General features: G+C 35.3%; 1 protein-coding gene across 4 annotated transcripts in view; it reads left to right on the top strand.

Moving 5' to 3' along the window:
* Positions 1-17,000, top strand: part of LOC128550900 (calcyphosin-like protein) — a 29,269-nt gene that overhangs the window by 10,769 nt on the left and 1,500 nt on the right. For 2 of the 4 annotated variants that reach the window (XM_053530916.1, XM_053530911.1), the window contains exon 2: positions 2,444-3,109. In XM_053530916.1, coding sequence (XP_053386891.1) covers positions 2,728-3,109 — 382 coding nt within the window. In that variant the 5' untranslated portion in view covers positions 2,444-2,727. Of the gene's footprint in view, positions 1-2,158; positions 3,110-17,000 lie in introns of those variants that run through there. The other 2 variants (XM_053530914.1, XM_053530919.1) reach the window with 2 other exon arrangements.

The raw sequence follows: 17,000 nt of genomic DNA, 5'->3' as shown, positions 1-17,000 counted from the left end.
GAGGTAGGGTATAACTTGTACAGTTGCATTTCCTTTCTGTTCTGCTGCCAATGTGATATCCATAAATCAAATGGACCAGAAGATGTAACAAAACTGAATTTTATTTTGGCGGTCCCACCACTCCGTACTTTAACTCGAATGGAACCTTTCAACTGTCTATGATCGATATATGTAGAATTCCACTATGCCTGGGATGGGGACGTTCAGGTGTGTTGCCTATTTCCTTGATTCAACCAAATGGAGTCTGCTATTAATAATTGTTGGTTTTTTAACCGAAGTAAGATCAACAAATGATTCGGGATTTTTTTTGTACTTAGACATATACATTTGTACATGGAACAATAATGAATTCTCTATGGATGCTAAAAGGTAAGGAAAAGCAATAACTAACATAGTTTTGTAGCAATGAATTCTTTGTTTATGCGCGTGTTCTATACAAACTTCTCATTTGTCAAATATACCTGTGTACAAATATATTTTACAACTTGTTAATGATCTTTATGGCACTGGAATATTCTTGTGCTTACTAGGCTTCATTTAGTGTATTCCGCGGGAAATATATGCAAAATAAGTACAAAAAAGTAAATACTTTATAAAAACTTGATAACAACAATGTAACATTGATTTTTAGCTATTTCTTAATACAAATTTACCATTAATTGAAAATAAATTTAAATCCTCTTTCCTTCAACATGGGTTTGTGAAATGTTATATAGCGATATATAAATTATTTTAACTCGCATCGCTTATAGCTTTTCCCTATATCATCGTTTAATTTGAGGCATGTCGTATCATATGTTGATATTTTATTCATCGATTACTTTAGAGATAAATTTGATATTTTATGGATCACTGAGAGAATTATGTCTAGACACTTAGGGAGTTTGATAAACTGACTTAACATAACTACACAGTAATCAAACAGCAAATATTTTGTAGGGCACTTAATTATGTCTTCAAGGATTCCAAAATCTTCTTCTAATCAATTTCAACCAAACTTTACAGAAATGTTCCTTAGGTGATCCACTTTCTAATTCCTTCCACTCTAGGTAATTTATTCTGAATTGTGGTTACTGTCGCAACCGATGGGATAACACTTAAAATGTTGTCCCCAGAACCCGCTGGTCCGATTTTGAAATAATTTTACAAACTGATCCTTTGGTCACCCTCTACCAATGTCTTTCAGATCCTTCTGTTCCGTTAAAGGAGTCAGGGCTAGTTTTCCCTTTATGGCTCTACGGAACACTTTGAAAATCTTCTTCTTTGAAACTGCTGACTTGATTTGAAAATAGTCCTACAGAAATATTTCTTGAGTAACCCTCTTTCTAATTCCTTTAAATCTATTTGTCTCATTTAAGTTTGGCGACAAAGAGGAGGGGTTGTTTTTTCCCCCAAATGGCTATGTGAGAAATCTTGAAAACTCTTTCTATCTCAAATCACCGGTTTAATTTCAAATTTTACACCACTGATCATTCGGTGACACTGTCCCTAATGCTCAAGGCTCGTATAATTGTTAAGAAAGATGCCTGCCTGGATGTTGGGTTAATTTTCCCTTTATGGCTATATGGAAAACTTTAAAAATCTTCTCCTTTGAAACTGCAACTTCATAGCAATATTTATTGGGTGACATTCTACCAAATTCTTTCAAGTTCCCGCTAACCTTATCGTCCCTCACGATTTTTTACTGTTGTTCTGTTGTTTGATATTATCTCCTAGTATCCTATATTCTTCCCCCCACCCCCACCCCTTCCTCATACACACCGCCAGTATTTATTAGTGGAGACTATCAAAATCATCTCGTCAGAAAACTATCATAATAACGTCTATTGAAAAATGGCTTTGATAACGTTAAAAGTAAACGTATATATATATATATATATATATATATATAACGTTAAAAGTAAACGTATATATATATATATATATATATATATATATGTTTATGCTAGGTTTGTTGTCTTCAAAGTACCAATATGCACCTCGGTATTGACTTTATATCGACTATATTAGCAAAATTTTTCTTAAGGTAACAGATGTTAATTGATTCTAGACACGTTTTGTATAAATATAAGTAATGAATGTACAAATGCCGAGAATGGGCCATAGTGATTTATTGAACGTCTTATAAGCTATTTTATAACTCGCGTAAAGAGAATGTGATTTAATCGTGGTGGCGCAAAAGTCAATATCGAGACAGTATATTTACTTTAAAGGCCCTAAATGTAGTTACAAGTCCGTGGCTAAAAGATTCATAGACAGCGAGTCAGATTACATGATTCTGAATGCGTGATGAAATGCGCATTACGGTTTGAAGTGATATTGATTAAGTGAAAGGATATATATTGAAATTATCTATGAATACAAACAAAATTGAACATGCGCTTTCAGGCGATGTTCAGTATGTACTAATTTAACGTAGCTTTATTTTCTGTTTGTATTACAGGACTATGTAAGAGGCGGAAGAACGTAAGACTCCGTATTGAAAGCATTGCATCGGAATGGTTTTCTGTTTGGTATCGGGTAATGGCTGAATAGCCGAATTACTGTACTCGTCTCTACTGGATATAATGGAATTAATAATACTTTCTGTGTAAAGAAATCATTCCACTAAAACTGCCAAAGAACTGCCAAATACATACCAACGTTGCTCAAAATTGTTTACTTTATCCTTCCGTCAACTCTAACTTCTAAAGGTGTATAGTTGTGGTTTTGTTGGAAGTTGTGCTCATGATGTCGTCGGAAACAGCTGATAGCCTTATAGAAGTTTTACGGGAGCAGTGTCTAACGAGGGGCTGCAATGGAATTAAGGGACTTAGTGTGATTTTCAGGGCAATGGACATTGACTACTCAAAAAGGATTGTGTATGAAGAACTAAAAGTAGCTCTTGAGAGGTTCGGGATATTGATATCTGAAAGTTATCTACATACACTCTTTGATGCTTTAGATTTGAATAAAAGCGGCGGTATAGACTTTTGTGAGTTTATGCATAAACTCCGCCCACCAATGAAACAATGCAGAATTGACGTCATCGATGAAGCTTTCGAAAGGCTTGACGTAAATAAAGACGAAGCTATAATGTTGGATGACCTTCAAGGTAATTTTTGCTCATGTAAATATTTTTCAATCTTACTCTACCACTAATAGAAACCAAACCTAGTTCATACCAACATTACCTTGCGCAGTCTGATATTTAGTTAGATAAACTTATTTCATACGAACCTAATTTTTTAAGGCTAATGTTCAATTAAAGTTTTACTAATAGTCAATTGCTGCATGTCGTACTTTCAGATTATAGTCCATAACGACAAAATCACTCTTAAACCATGTTTCATCATGTTTGGGTTTTCAATATTGATATTAATATATATCAACATCTAAAAAAGTCTCAACAAACGTTATCAACATGTAAAATTAATTGTATGCCCAACAACCTTCCTGACACACTAACCAAACATTTCCAAGCAATGTCACTAACAGAAGAAAGATTAATGTTCATTCAACCATCTTTTATTGATCTGTCCTCATGTAATAGTGTATAATTATACTCACGGGAGTCGGTAAAACAGTTAAAACTAATGAGTCAGAAACATTGAGGACAAACGCATGTAGATTCCACTGGGGATTTAATAGATGAACTACGAATGATTAATACAGTATATGAGCCGTACCATGAGAAAACCAACATAGTGGGTGTGCGACCAGCATGGATCCAGACCAGCCTGCGCATCCGCGCAGTCTGGTCAGGCTCCATGCTGTTCGCTTTTAAAGCCTATTGGAATTGGAGAAACTGTTAGCGAACAGCATGGATCCTGACCAGACTGCGCGGATGCGCAGGCTGGTCTGGATCCATGCTGGTCGCAAAGCCACTATGTTGATTTTCTCATGACACGGCTCATATGTATATAGATATTACCATATCACATTATAATCATTCTGGATTAGGTGTACACAGGGCGATATAAATGGCTATAAAAAGGTTTGTTCCATTAAGGCAAGCAGCTATAATATTACTAAGATGTACGAGAAGATTGGAAAGCTCAACACTATAGTCTGTGATCATGTTACTGTTTCCTTATTATCGTGTAAGATCTTCTGAACATATGACATTCGCTGAATGTTTACTTTTTGTCATGAACGGTTGTATAAACTGCCAATAATCACTCAATTTTACGAAGGTGGGCCGCTTGGAGATGTTTTCCATATATTTTAAGTTTTACAGTGAAATAGTCAAGAAGTACATAAAATGGTAGTCTTTTAATAAATGAATGAGGTAATGCTGGTTAATTTCTTAAATTTGAGACGTTCTGAGTTGAGAGTATCGAAATAACTTATATAGTCTCCGAAAGAATATCTGCAATTAACTAAACTTATGTGTCGTTAAATGAAAACCTCTACATGTCTTACTTTCCGTGTTTCTTAATAAGGATAAGTTTCGTTACACTCTTTATATGCATGTTGCCTTATTCCGAATGTTCGTAGTTTCTTTATCAGAGAATAGCTGTCTAATAATTAGGATTTTAAACTCATTTTCCTCACAAGTACTCCTAGAATAATTCAGTAATATTTTTTATATATAAGAATGTGTTTAAATACAGGATCATATACTAGATACTAAGTTGCCAAGTTAAATGCAGATCGAAATCCACCTGAAGGGACCTTTATTATGTGTTTCTTGCAAATTAAGAGACAGATGCATGAATAATGCTCTCTCGGAACCAGTGAATCAAATAGCAATTTCCTTTGTTGTAAAGATTTCCTGCTGTTTAACCGAAAAATAAAGGGAGACACTGTAGCTAGTATCGTTTTATATAAATATTCATGACATGCAATTGTATCCATTTGTCTTGGTGTAATAATTTCCTTTGCTTCGGCGCAGATGTCTTCTGTAGATAAAATTTTCTATTACACTTGATCAATATAAATAACAGAATTATTAAATAACTTGTAATATTTTTATCTTTTATAAGAAGGTAATAAAGGGTAAAGTAATAACTTGATTTGTTGATGACTGGTGATTCTAGCCGGTCACAGGAAAAATGCAATGAGGAACACACTGAACCTTTCTGCCTCTGATATAACAATTACTAAATACTCCTATTACCTCAAAGTTAGATAGAAACTTGTCAGGTGTTTATGAAGTGTCTTACCTACAAACACCATGAATGCAGATGAACAAATTTTGCTGTTTTCAAGAAAAGGATATAAATGAATTTAACAAACCAGGGAAGGATATGAATTTGGAAATGACCTAGCAATACCAGTGATAAAATTTCGGACGCACCTAAGAGAACTTTTAGCAGTTGTGTCATTTCTGGAAATATTTTGTTAAATATTGGCCGTAGGGCAGCAATCATTATTACTTCTGTGAATTTAGTAATATCACAGGTTCCTTTCATATCTATAGCACAATAATTAACCTTTATCCTGCTGGTGGCAAGAGACTTTGCCTTTGCGACCAACAAAGACCAAAGTCGGCCTGCACAGACGTCATGGTCTGCACTGTTCGCTATTCAGTCAGTAATTTTTCAGTGAACACCCCTCTGAATAATACGTGGTGCTGCACAAATTGAATAATGAACCAGTCCATTTTAGAAATTTAGCAGGATAAAGGGAATAGCAATGCTGCAAGAACGCAGCCTCCTCAAACCACAACCCCAAAGCAGTGTATTTATGCAGGCGCGTAGCGTGGAGTACTCAGTTATACAGACGAAATAATCAAAGCGTAAACGTTAAAAATGCTATCAAGTCCATACTGACCAATATAGTTACGGGTTTACGAACAACATCACCCGTACATATTTGTGCTGTTTTATCGGTATTTGACTTAATAACCAGTTTCGAACACATAAAGCATATTCTTACAAGGGTAGTTCATATATCTGAAGTTATATTATTGAACTTCATTCACGCACTTATGAGCACTTACACACACAGGGGACGGAAAAGCAGTTAAGGTTAATGAATTAGAAACATTAATGATAAACTCTGTACATTCCACTTAGATTGTAATAGAAGAACTCCTGATGCAACACTATATATATCACATGTAACATTATTTTCTTTAGGTCTGTATGTTTTCTATAAGTTCAACATCTTCGTATTTAGACTCCATATATAAACGAGCACTTACCTCATTCCATTTATGATTTTTCTTCCGAATTTTACCCGGAACGTGACTTTGTAAACATTAACGGTTCATTAGTAATTTTTGTAGTCTAAGATAAGAACGTGTTTAAATACTTGGTGCATATAAATAAGACAATGCACATCGGTACTCATTGGTCCGGACCTTCAGAAAATATTACTGACCTGTTAGATCTTCCTCTGTGCTTGAATTGTAATGAAATAATTTCTTCTAAAATTAAAAATAAATGCATGGCAATACATTTTGTATCTGTCTTGGAATCAGTGAATTTACTTTTATCAGAACTGCCAAGATTTGCTGCTAAATTTGTACAAATATTCATGACATGCATTTGTTTTAGTGAAATAGATTACTCGTCTGCCGTTGTATCTTCAGAATCAAATGTCTTGTAGACAACTTTTCATTACAGTTTATAGACATAAATAACAGGGTTGTCCATATGATAATGGGATCTACATGACTGAACATTTAGCTGTTAATATTGGTTCGTTTTCTTTCCCAAAAATTACAAAAGCCAGACATTAATTTGTCCTTTCCTTTGTTCTCAACGTACAACATGAGCTTGACTGCATTTCAAAACCAATTTATCAAGCGAATTATTTCAGTGACCCTATCAATAAGACAGAACGCGACTTTTACCGGGAACTCTTGCTTATCCAGATAATGAAGACTTAAAGGTCCAATACTAAGGAAAGTGAACATTTTAATTTCTTTTAAAAAGCACAGAAACTTTTTCATTTTATTGGAAAATGAAAGTTGGTACGTAGAAATTCGAAATAATCGCAGTATATGTACAATTATTTTTCTATGAAGTATGAAGAAAGTTAAAAAGACCTGGGGGTCATTCTGTCGATTCATTGAAATTTCAACATAATACACATACATTTCTTTGAGTTCCAAAGACCTTCTGTAAATTTTGACCTGCCAATCTTCATTATTTAGTGTCTTGCAGAAGTCTATGCACTGGCTATGAAAAAAAATGCCAACTCATTTTCCCTTAGTAATGGACCTTTAAAGATTAAAATCTTTAGTAGTATACATACTGATTTACATGATACTTTTTATTCATATAATAGATAAAATTATATTACATTAATCTTAGATCACATCTTAAAGAAATACTCGAGGGATCGTCAGTAATCTTCAGTAGTCTTAATAGCTCTTACCGTCTCCCGAGCTTTAATTAATTACGCGAGGACAGATTGCAACAAAATTAGTTGATACTAATCTATTTTAGGTCATTTAAGTTCTACAACTTGGATTAATCACTATCGACTCCTCATTCCTGATGGAATCCATTGCCATGAGGGGTATGAGAGAATAGAAGCCAGTTTCCCTTTTAATGCTGGTAGCCAAGCAAGGGAGCTACTGAGACCATTTTTTCGCGTCTTTAGTATGACGTGACCGGGGATCGAACCCACGACTTCCTGCACTAGGACCAAACACTCTACTACTAGGCTATCCAAGTGGTATAATAATTAACATAATGCAACATATTTTCTTTACTTACTTAACTTATATCGGTTTTTGACATTTCTGAACAGGGTAACAGTTGCGAATAGTCTGCCAACAGAGAACTGAATCAGGAACATACCAGGGAAAAAGGACAGATTCCATTTGTTAACGAAACAATAGTACTGTAATTAAAAATAAAATAAAATTATGACATGTTGTACTTTTAAACCTCGTTCATATAAGATGTAATTAGAAAAGTCCTTGTGAGACATTAATTTCCAGTTTGCGCAATTTGTCTACGATAAACCAGTATATACTCACTTCACAGATATTGTAGTCTCAGTTATGTTGAACATTAGCATAATAAACGGGCAGTTGACTAGCTTTTGCCAAAAAGCTAAACCCTATGATTAACTTTTATTCATTTTAGTGTTAACACTGTTTATACGACTATACCCCAGCAGAGCTATTGTAAAAGTGTCTTCTTACGGTTGTAAGTGGACACTTTATAAATAGAACTGTCTTGTATGAACGCACTCTATCAGTTAACTACCAGCACAGTTTGTGAACGAAGACATTAACTTTGCCTGATGTACAAAAAAATGACCGTTTTCAAGGTGAATTAATTTTTTGCTATCTTCTGTTAAAGGTATCAATATTTTAGAATTGCAATGTAAATAAAGTTTTTTAAAAAACACAAGAAAAAGTTAAGCCCGCCCGCTTAGCTCAGTAGGGAGAGCGTTAGTCTACGAATCGCGGGGTCGCGAGTTCGATACCCGGGCGGGCCGTATGTTCTCCGTGACGATTTGATAAAAGACATTATGTCTGAAATCATTCGTCCTCCACCTCTGATAATTCATGTGGGGAAGTTGGCAGTTACTTGCGGAGAACAAGTTTGTACTGGTACAGAATCCAGGAACACTAGTTAGGTTAACTGCCCGCCGTTACATGATTGAAATACTGTTGAAAAAAACGGCGTTAAACCCAAAACAAACAAACAAGAAAGAGTTATTAATTTCCACTCATAAACAGAACGGCAATGATAGCTTTATACCGCAGTCAGCATAGAACATCAGCAATGCCTGACAAATTAAAAGTTAAGTGGGCCGCGCCGTGTAAAACCTACGGTGTTCCGTTACGGCCAGCGCCTGCTCCCTATGAAGGCGAAGGAACGAGTGTACGATTACGAAGTGCGACAGTACGATGGTGATGACACGACAGTCCGATGGCAAAGCGCGACAGTATGATTGTGACAGTCCATCGTACTGTCGCGCTTCGCAAACACATCTTTGTTCTTCACCATCGTACTGTTGCCTTCCTATCAATCATGCGCAGAACTTATTTGTACGACGTATTACCGCCCGAGTGTATAAATAGTGTTAAAACACGGTTTGCTATATATTTCGATTCTAATATGCCCTTAATCTAAAACAGTAGATAAATTGTTGTAGCTCTCTTTTTTGGTCGCAACAAAAACTTTGACGTCACCGCACGTTAACGTGATGCCATTCTAGAGTAAGCGTGTTTTAACAGAGACAAGCATATAAGATTACTAATAATCGTGTGTAACGTAAATTTACAAGAAAAATTCAATTTTATTGAACAGAACAGAACTGTACAGAACTTTATTGAAGGAACACAGATTACCAAAACAAAAAAACAAAAATAAATAGGGTCGTTCAGATTAGCGAAAACAAACAACTGTTTTCTAGACCTAATCAAATATAATTTATATTAAATATTTTTAATTTCTCACGAGCAGAGTAAACAATTTGTTATTTGTTTATAAATAACACTCTGCCCGGTGATATTCGTTTTACACAATGATTTAGCAAGGGTGACATTAGAGTGTAATCAACGTTAATGTGAACCAGGCATTCATCGATCCTTAAAGAGCGTTGTTTAGTAACAATTCTTTTTGTGAGCCTACATAGCTTACTTTACCTCTTGTGACCTTTTTCCGTTCAACAGGGTGTTTTTAAAACATTTAAGGCGAGTGTATTGCTAACAGATTCCTCTATTAAACTGTTAAAACGCAATACATGTAAATTATTATACAAACAGATAAAATATATCGTACCTACATTACAAAATGACACATCCAGCAACGGAGCTCCGATACCTCAATGTAAACAGTAGGGGATGACACTAAGAGGTCTAGGATTTCGTCTTGTTCGTTCGTTTCCTCGTCAAAAAAAAGCGTCTGTCATTTTTAACAACTTGTATATCATGTAGTGATGTATACCAATGTACAAACACCTGTACTGCCACCCGTTTGAAATTTGAATGCACGAAAAATTCGGGTGATACCACTAGCTGATACAATATATTTAGAAAGGCACACGATAATAATTTAATGTTTATCTTTCGAAAATAATATTTCTATTTATTTATTTATTTATTTATTTATTCATGCATTCAGTCATTAATATATTCAGTACACTTACCGTCGTATCAGTCAGATACGGTTACTCGTTTTTCTTCGAAAGCGTCCTCTTACAGACGTAAGAAGCCGTTTCGCTATTTGCCTCGGACAATATTGGTGTTCGTCCTAGTGAAACGGCTTCTTACGTCTGTAAGAGGACACTTTTGAAAAAAAAACTCGTACTGTATCTATTACTTATGTAGTACTTCACGGTACGAATGTGACTTGAAATAAGGTTCTTATTACCATGATGTTTATCTCCACTCTAACTGCCACATAATACAATGTATATACAGTGTATTTATACTTTGAGCAATCATAATTCAATAAAATTAAAAAATCCGACTTTTAATTTATCGATAGAAACATTTAGAATTAACGTCTCAATATGATGGACGGCATTTTTGATACCGTAGTGTCAATTTCAAAATATATAAAGAAAAGTTCTCAGTCCAGAGGTTATCAGAATTCACCATTTACACAAAGTGTAGTGTTCAACAAGGTTGAGGTATTTGTTGACTGCTTTAAAGGGCTACATATATAGCAATCCATTCAACAATTTCATTAACTTCAAGCATGATCGTAACGAAGTATGCCATCGAAATTAATTAATACCTGTTGACTTAGTTCTGCCGGAGACTAAGGTATCTCATATAAGTGGATTTCCTTTCAAAAGTATCATTCATCAGGAAACGTTAATTGAGGATTTCCATGATGCTCAGCATAACTTGGAATGTTTTAAGTGTTTTCTAATTCAAAACAGCAGCTTCATGAATTACCTTTACAAAAATCACATTCATTTATTAACTTGAAAAGGTGAAGAATAATTGGATTACCACAACAACTAGACGTTTTTATGACCAATTATGATTATTCATACTTTGCAACTGGATTTTAAGCTACTCAGTATCTTGTGTATTTTTATGTGAGAAAATGAAAACAATCATCTTCCTATTGCTTGAAATCTTATTTTTGTTAATTTCGAGTAATCTTTGCTTTTTCCTTCTACAGATCGCTGCCACGACCATTTTAATCACATGGCATTTGGTCTGAACTGTAGAATATTATAATTAATCAAACGGCGGAATTAAAAAAATCCGCAATATTGAAAAGTATAATCAAACAATATTGAAAAGTATAATCAAATACTAGATCTGACATGTATCTTGTATCATCAAAAGGCTTTTATAACAGCAAATATCATTAAGTAATATCGTTTAAATAATAGACAATACAAAAAAGACAATTTATTAGAACGGATAAAAAACCGTTGTTTGTTAAAGAATATGAGTGGAAAAATACCTACTCCGAAAGATGGACACTGATATCTTGAGCTTGATAAGGGGTTTAAAACTCTTTATTTGGGTAAGGTATTCACCTTTTGTGGACAGTTTCTACTTGCACTGTCCTATAACTTATTAACTTTGCGGTGATTAAGAGTTATGTTTGCTGTACACCGTCCTCACTTTGTTTGTTATGCTCTTGTTAACTTTTTTCCAAAGTGTTTTATGTAAACGTCATTAATTTACACATCAATATGATGCTGTGTAATTTATTTTGGGGGATGAAACGTTCATTGAAGTCAGCAGCAGTTATTTTATAAAGTATAATTAGTCAATTTCAACAATCCGGTCTTGAAGAAAATGGTTTCTTTCATAGGATTACTATGAACTATACTAATGTTAACAAAACTTCCGTTAAAGCTTCATGAGACCAAAAGTGCGACACAGGAAATACCCACATATAAATCCACGTAGTTTAAAGGAAAGCATGATACAGACCGCTCTTACATGCTGGCCAAATACGGAGGTATATAACTTAGGCATTACTTATTCTGTTTCTCAAGAGTTTAATAGTAGCTTGGAATCTGACCAAGATAAATCAAAATACATGTTATATTATTAATGTTATTATCAACTCTCACAAGAGATGATTTATAATTTATAAATCGTTTTATCGTGACAGTAGCTCCAGCTCTTCGGTAAATGAAGTCATTATAGTAAATACATGAGCGTGTGTGATACCGTCTCCCGGAAATGGAACAGATATTTTAGATATGACTGTCAATCAAATTTTCCATTAATGTAACCAACAAGGAGCAATATGTTTAAATTTAAAAAATGTAAAAAAAAAACAAATAACACCCCAAACACAGTCAGAGAGCCATACATCGCCTAACCGACTAACTACCAGTACTATAAATTTACTGAACGAAGTATAGTTGAAACTCGTTATTTGGAACTCGCTTATCTCAAAATTCCGACTGTCTCGAAAACATTTTAGCACCCCACCCCTCCCCAACAAAATATCATTCAAGTCGAATTTCGGTTTTTACAAAGTAAATTATCCGATCCCTTGGAATTTGAGGTACCGAGTTTCAACTGTATTTCAATTTGTTTCCAGAGTGCACGTAATGGTTGACGATAGTATAGTAATATTTCTTGTTGGGAGGCTATATTAACTGATCATTACTATACATAAAGAACTGATCTGATTTGATTTTCCTGTACAGGCTGTAACATAGTATATCGGTTTAAATTTCACAGGCCAGCTGATATTTCTATATGTATCATATAAATATATGAACCTGCTATAATGGCTTTAATTGACATCTGCTTTGAATATATGTCATTCAGCGCTGCAGTAAGTGGGTTAAATTGTTAGTTATCCTAAACAAGAGGGCCATGATGGCCCTGTATCGCTCACCTGACGGCCAATGTCAAGATAACACTTATAGCTCAAACATGCATTCAAAACTGTATATACAAATTACATTGCTTTAGTTTCACCCTGAATGGCTTACCTGTGGACAGGAAATAAGTTTCTAAAAATGACTCAGAAATGTAATTTGTAACATAGTTTGCACAAAAAATCTGTAAAGTCAGCCATCTTTATCAGTGAATAAAACTGTAAATGTGATGCAATTATCACTGCTGTATTTTCAAAAACAAGAAAGTTTGTTTTGTTAGGTTTAACGTCGCACCGACACACTTATAGGTCATATGGCGACTTTCCAGCTTTGGTGGTGGAGGAAGACCCCAGGTGCCCCTCCGTGCATGGTTCAGTAGGTCAAGGTAAATGTCATCAAAGTCACCCATCTCAATCAGTAGGAAAAACTGTATATATAGTCCAAAAATCATTGCTGTATATTCTAAAACAAGAAACTTGGTCAGTAGGTCAAGGTAAGTGTCATCAAAGGCACCCAAACATGGTCATATCAAGAAATAGGAAAAAACCTATATATTAAATACTGCTGTATCTTCTCAAACAAGTAGGTCAGTAGGTCGGGGTAAATGTCATCAAAGTCACCCATCCCAATCAGTATCAATACTGTATATGTAGTCCAAATATCACTGCTGTATCTTCAGAAACAAGAAAGTAGGTCATTAGGCCAAGGTAAATGTCATCAAAGTCGCCCATCTCAATCAGTATACAAAACTATATATATAGTCCAAAAATCACTACTGTATCTTTAAGAACAAGATAGTAGGTCAGTAGGTCAACCTGAAATCTACCGACCCAAAAACGAATAGGGGTCATGTAAAAATCAAGACAAATGAGCCTATGAAGTTTGAAGATACCATATTTAATGTATGTTAAGCTTTGGAGTATTTTTTTTTATATTTAAGACACATGTGACCTTGACCTTTGACCCCAATATGTATAGGGGTCATCTACTCATCAAGGCCAATAAGAGTATAGAGTTTGAAACTCCTTAAATAAATGGTTCTCAAGTTATGGAGCGATAACCGTGTTTAAGTTTCAGGTCCCTGTGACCTTGACCTTTGATCCAGTCACATCAAAATCAGTAGTGGTCATCTACATATCAAGACCAATAAACCTATTGTGTCAAGGTCCTAGGTGAAACCCTTCTCTAGTTATTGAGAGAAAACTATTTTCAATGTTTAGGTCCCTGTGACCTTGACTTTGACCAAGTGACCCCAATATCAACAGAAGTCATCCACACATCAAGACCAATATATCTGTGAAGTTTCAAAGTCCCAGGTGAAACCCTTCTTCAGTTATTGAGAGAAAACCATTTTCAATGTTCAGGTCCCTGTGACCTTGACCTATGACCCAGTGACCCCAAATTAATAGGGGTCATCTACACATCAAGCCCAGTATACCTGTGAAGTTTTTGTCTGAGTCCAGTTGATGATATAAATGAAATCAGTCGTTTAAGTAGTTATCAAACAATACTCATTTAATTTAAGAGAAAGGGAGGTAATTTGACATAAAATCAACCCAGATTCTTCTCCTCTGATAATATGAGACCACCTGTAAGACATGACAAATTTAATCTCATAAATATTATGAGGACTGGTGAAGAAAAGTGTAAACAATTTTAAATAAAGCAATATTTGAAATTCAAGGGCCCATAACTCTGGTGATACTTGTCCAATCTAGTCCATAATCAAACTTGACCAATGTCTTAGAGTTATACACAGTTTATATAAATATCTATTAGAACTGATGAAAAAATGATAAGGGAATATACACAATGTAAAATAAAGCAAGTTTTGTAAATCAATGGCATATAACTCTGCAGTGGTCTTTCTAGTCCGATTCATTTCATAACCGAACTCATCCAAGATCTTATAGGTATAGACATTGTGTGTAAATATGACCTAAATTTGAGAAGAAATGAAAGGGCTTGAGTGTAAACAAGGCAAAATACAGCAATTTTTGTAAAACCAAAGGCGCTTAACTCTGGTCCTTCTATTCCGATTTTGCTTAAAATTGAACTCGTCCGAAATATTAAAGTCATAAATATTTTTTATAAATATGATTAGGATCGGTGAAGAAATGAAGGTGCTAGAGTGTAAACAAAGTGAAATATAGCAGTTTTTCTAATTCAAGGGCCCATAACTCTCGACGTACAGATTCAATCAAATCCATAATAACCTCATCCGAGATCTTGTGGCCACATACATAGTGACAAAGTTTGATTAAGATTGGATTTACGGATGCTAGAGTGTAAACAAGGCAAAATACAGCAAGTTTTGTAAAGTCAAGGGCATTTAACTCTGGTCCTACTACTCCGATTTCACTCAAAATCAAACTCATCCAACATCTGAAGTCATACACATTCTATATAAATATGATTAGGATTGGTGAAGAAATAAAGGTGCTAGTATGTAAACAAAGTGAAATAGAGCACATTTTGTCAATCAAGGGCACATAACTCTGAACATAGTCATCCGACCTAGCCCATAATCGAACTCATCCGAGGTCTTGTGACCAAAACATTGTGACCAAGTTTAATTAAGATTGCTTTAAAATTGTGGATGATAGAGTGTAAACAAACTAAATGTGGACGGTAGTAATGGGCCGACAATTGGCGACAATCGGATAATCGTCGGCGTGGCATTCATGATCGCGATTGCCGACATCACTTTTCCCTGAACGATTAATTACTTGGCACACTAAACGGATAATTTAGTTTATTCCTGGCCTCTTTCTTTCTGGTATTTTCTGGTTGTTTTGGGCAATTAGGCCAAGGGAAACTACTCTTCTACAAAAAATGGCTTCCAATACGTTTGTTGAAAATGTCTCGGAAGAACTCGAGGTCGTCTATAATCACCCAGATTTTGGAAGGTATCTGGCTTTTACAAAATTAAGCCGGGGAAACCATCATCCCAAATTCTGGACATTAGTATGGCAGTATGCAAAGCATGTCGTAAGACTTAAGCAAACAAAAGAACTTTTAGTTTTTAATTTTGTGACATTCCAGTAGTTAACTAAGAATTAATAAATCGTTAGTATTTTATTTTTTATTTTTGCTGAACTCCAATATTTTTTAATTTAATAACACAATATCGCTGGATTAATACTGTCTGTCTGCACGCTGGTGAAATTTAGACAAAAACCTGATTTTCACAAATATTGTACTTTTTGCGCTGTTAACTTACTTGTGTTAATGAAGGGTCTTTGCATATAAGACACACTAGAAATAGGATATTTAATCTCTGTGTGGTTCATTAATCCCCCGCCGTGGCGGAGGGATTATAGGAATGGTCTGCGTCCGTCCGTCCTTCCTTCCGTCCTTCCGTCCGTAACAAAATCGTGCCCGGTCCATATCTCCTAAACCCCTTGAAGGATTTTCATGAAACTTGGGTCAAATGATCACCTTATCAAGACGATGTGCAGAACCCATGAGTCAGCCTTGTCGGTTCAAGGTCAAAGGTTTGAGCCTGCCATTTTTTGTCCGCTCTATATCTCATAAACCCCTTGAAGGAATTTTATAAAACTTGGGTCAAATGATCACCTCATCAAGACGATATGCAGAACCCATGAGTCAGCCATGCCGGCTCAAGGTCAAGGTCACAACTTAGGGTCAAAGGTTTTGAGCCTTCCATTTTGTGTCCGCTCTATATTTTCTAAACTCCTTGAAGGATTTTCATGAAACTTGGGTCAAATGATCACCTCATCAAGACGATGTGCAGAACCCATGATTCAGTCATGCCGGCTCAAGGTCAAGGTCACAACTTAGGGTCAAGGGTTTGAGCCTTCCATTTTGTGTCCGCTCTATATCTCCTTAACTCCTTGAAATCATCAAACTTGAGTCAAACGATCACCTCATTAAGGCGATGTGCAGAACTTGTGAGTCAGCCATGTCGGCTCAAGGTCAAGGTCACAACTGAAGGTCAAAGGTTTGAGCCTTCCATTTCGTGTCCGCTAAACCCCTTGAAGGAATTTTATAAAACTTGGGTAAAATGATTACCTCATCAAAACGATGTGCAGAAATTATGAGTCAACCATGCCAGCTCAAGGTCAAGGTCACAACTAAGGGTCGAAGGTATGAGCCTTCCATTTTGTGTCCACTCTCTATCTCCTAAACCCCTTGAAGGATTTTCATCAAACTTGGGTCAAATGATCACCTCATCAAGAACTCATGAGTCAGCCATGTCAACTCAAGGTCAAGGTCACAACTGAAGGTCAAAGGTTTCAGCTCTGTATCTCCTAAACCCCTTG

This window comes from Mercenaria mercenaria, chromosome 2 (assembly GCF_021730395.1).
Source record: "Mercenaria mercenaria strain notata chromosome 2, MADL_Memer_1, whole genome shotgun sequence".
Taxonomy (NCBI): domain Eukaryota; kingdom Metazoa; phylum Mollusca; class Bivalvia; order Venerida; family Veneridae; genus Mercenaria; species Mercenaria mercenaria.
The sequence above is the reverse complement of the archived record's forward strand: the minus strand, read 5'-3'. Positions and strand labels throughout refer to the sequence as shown.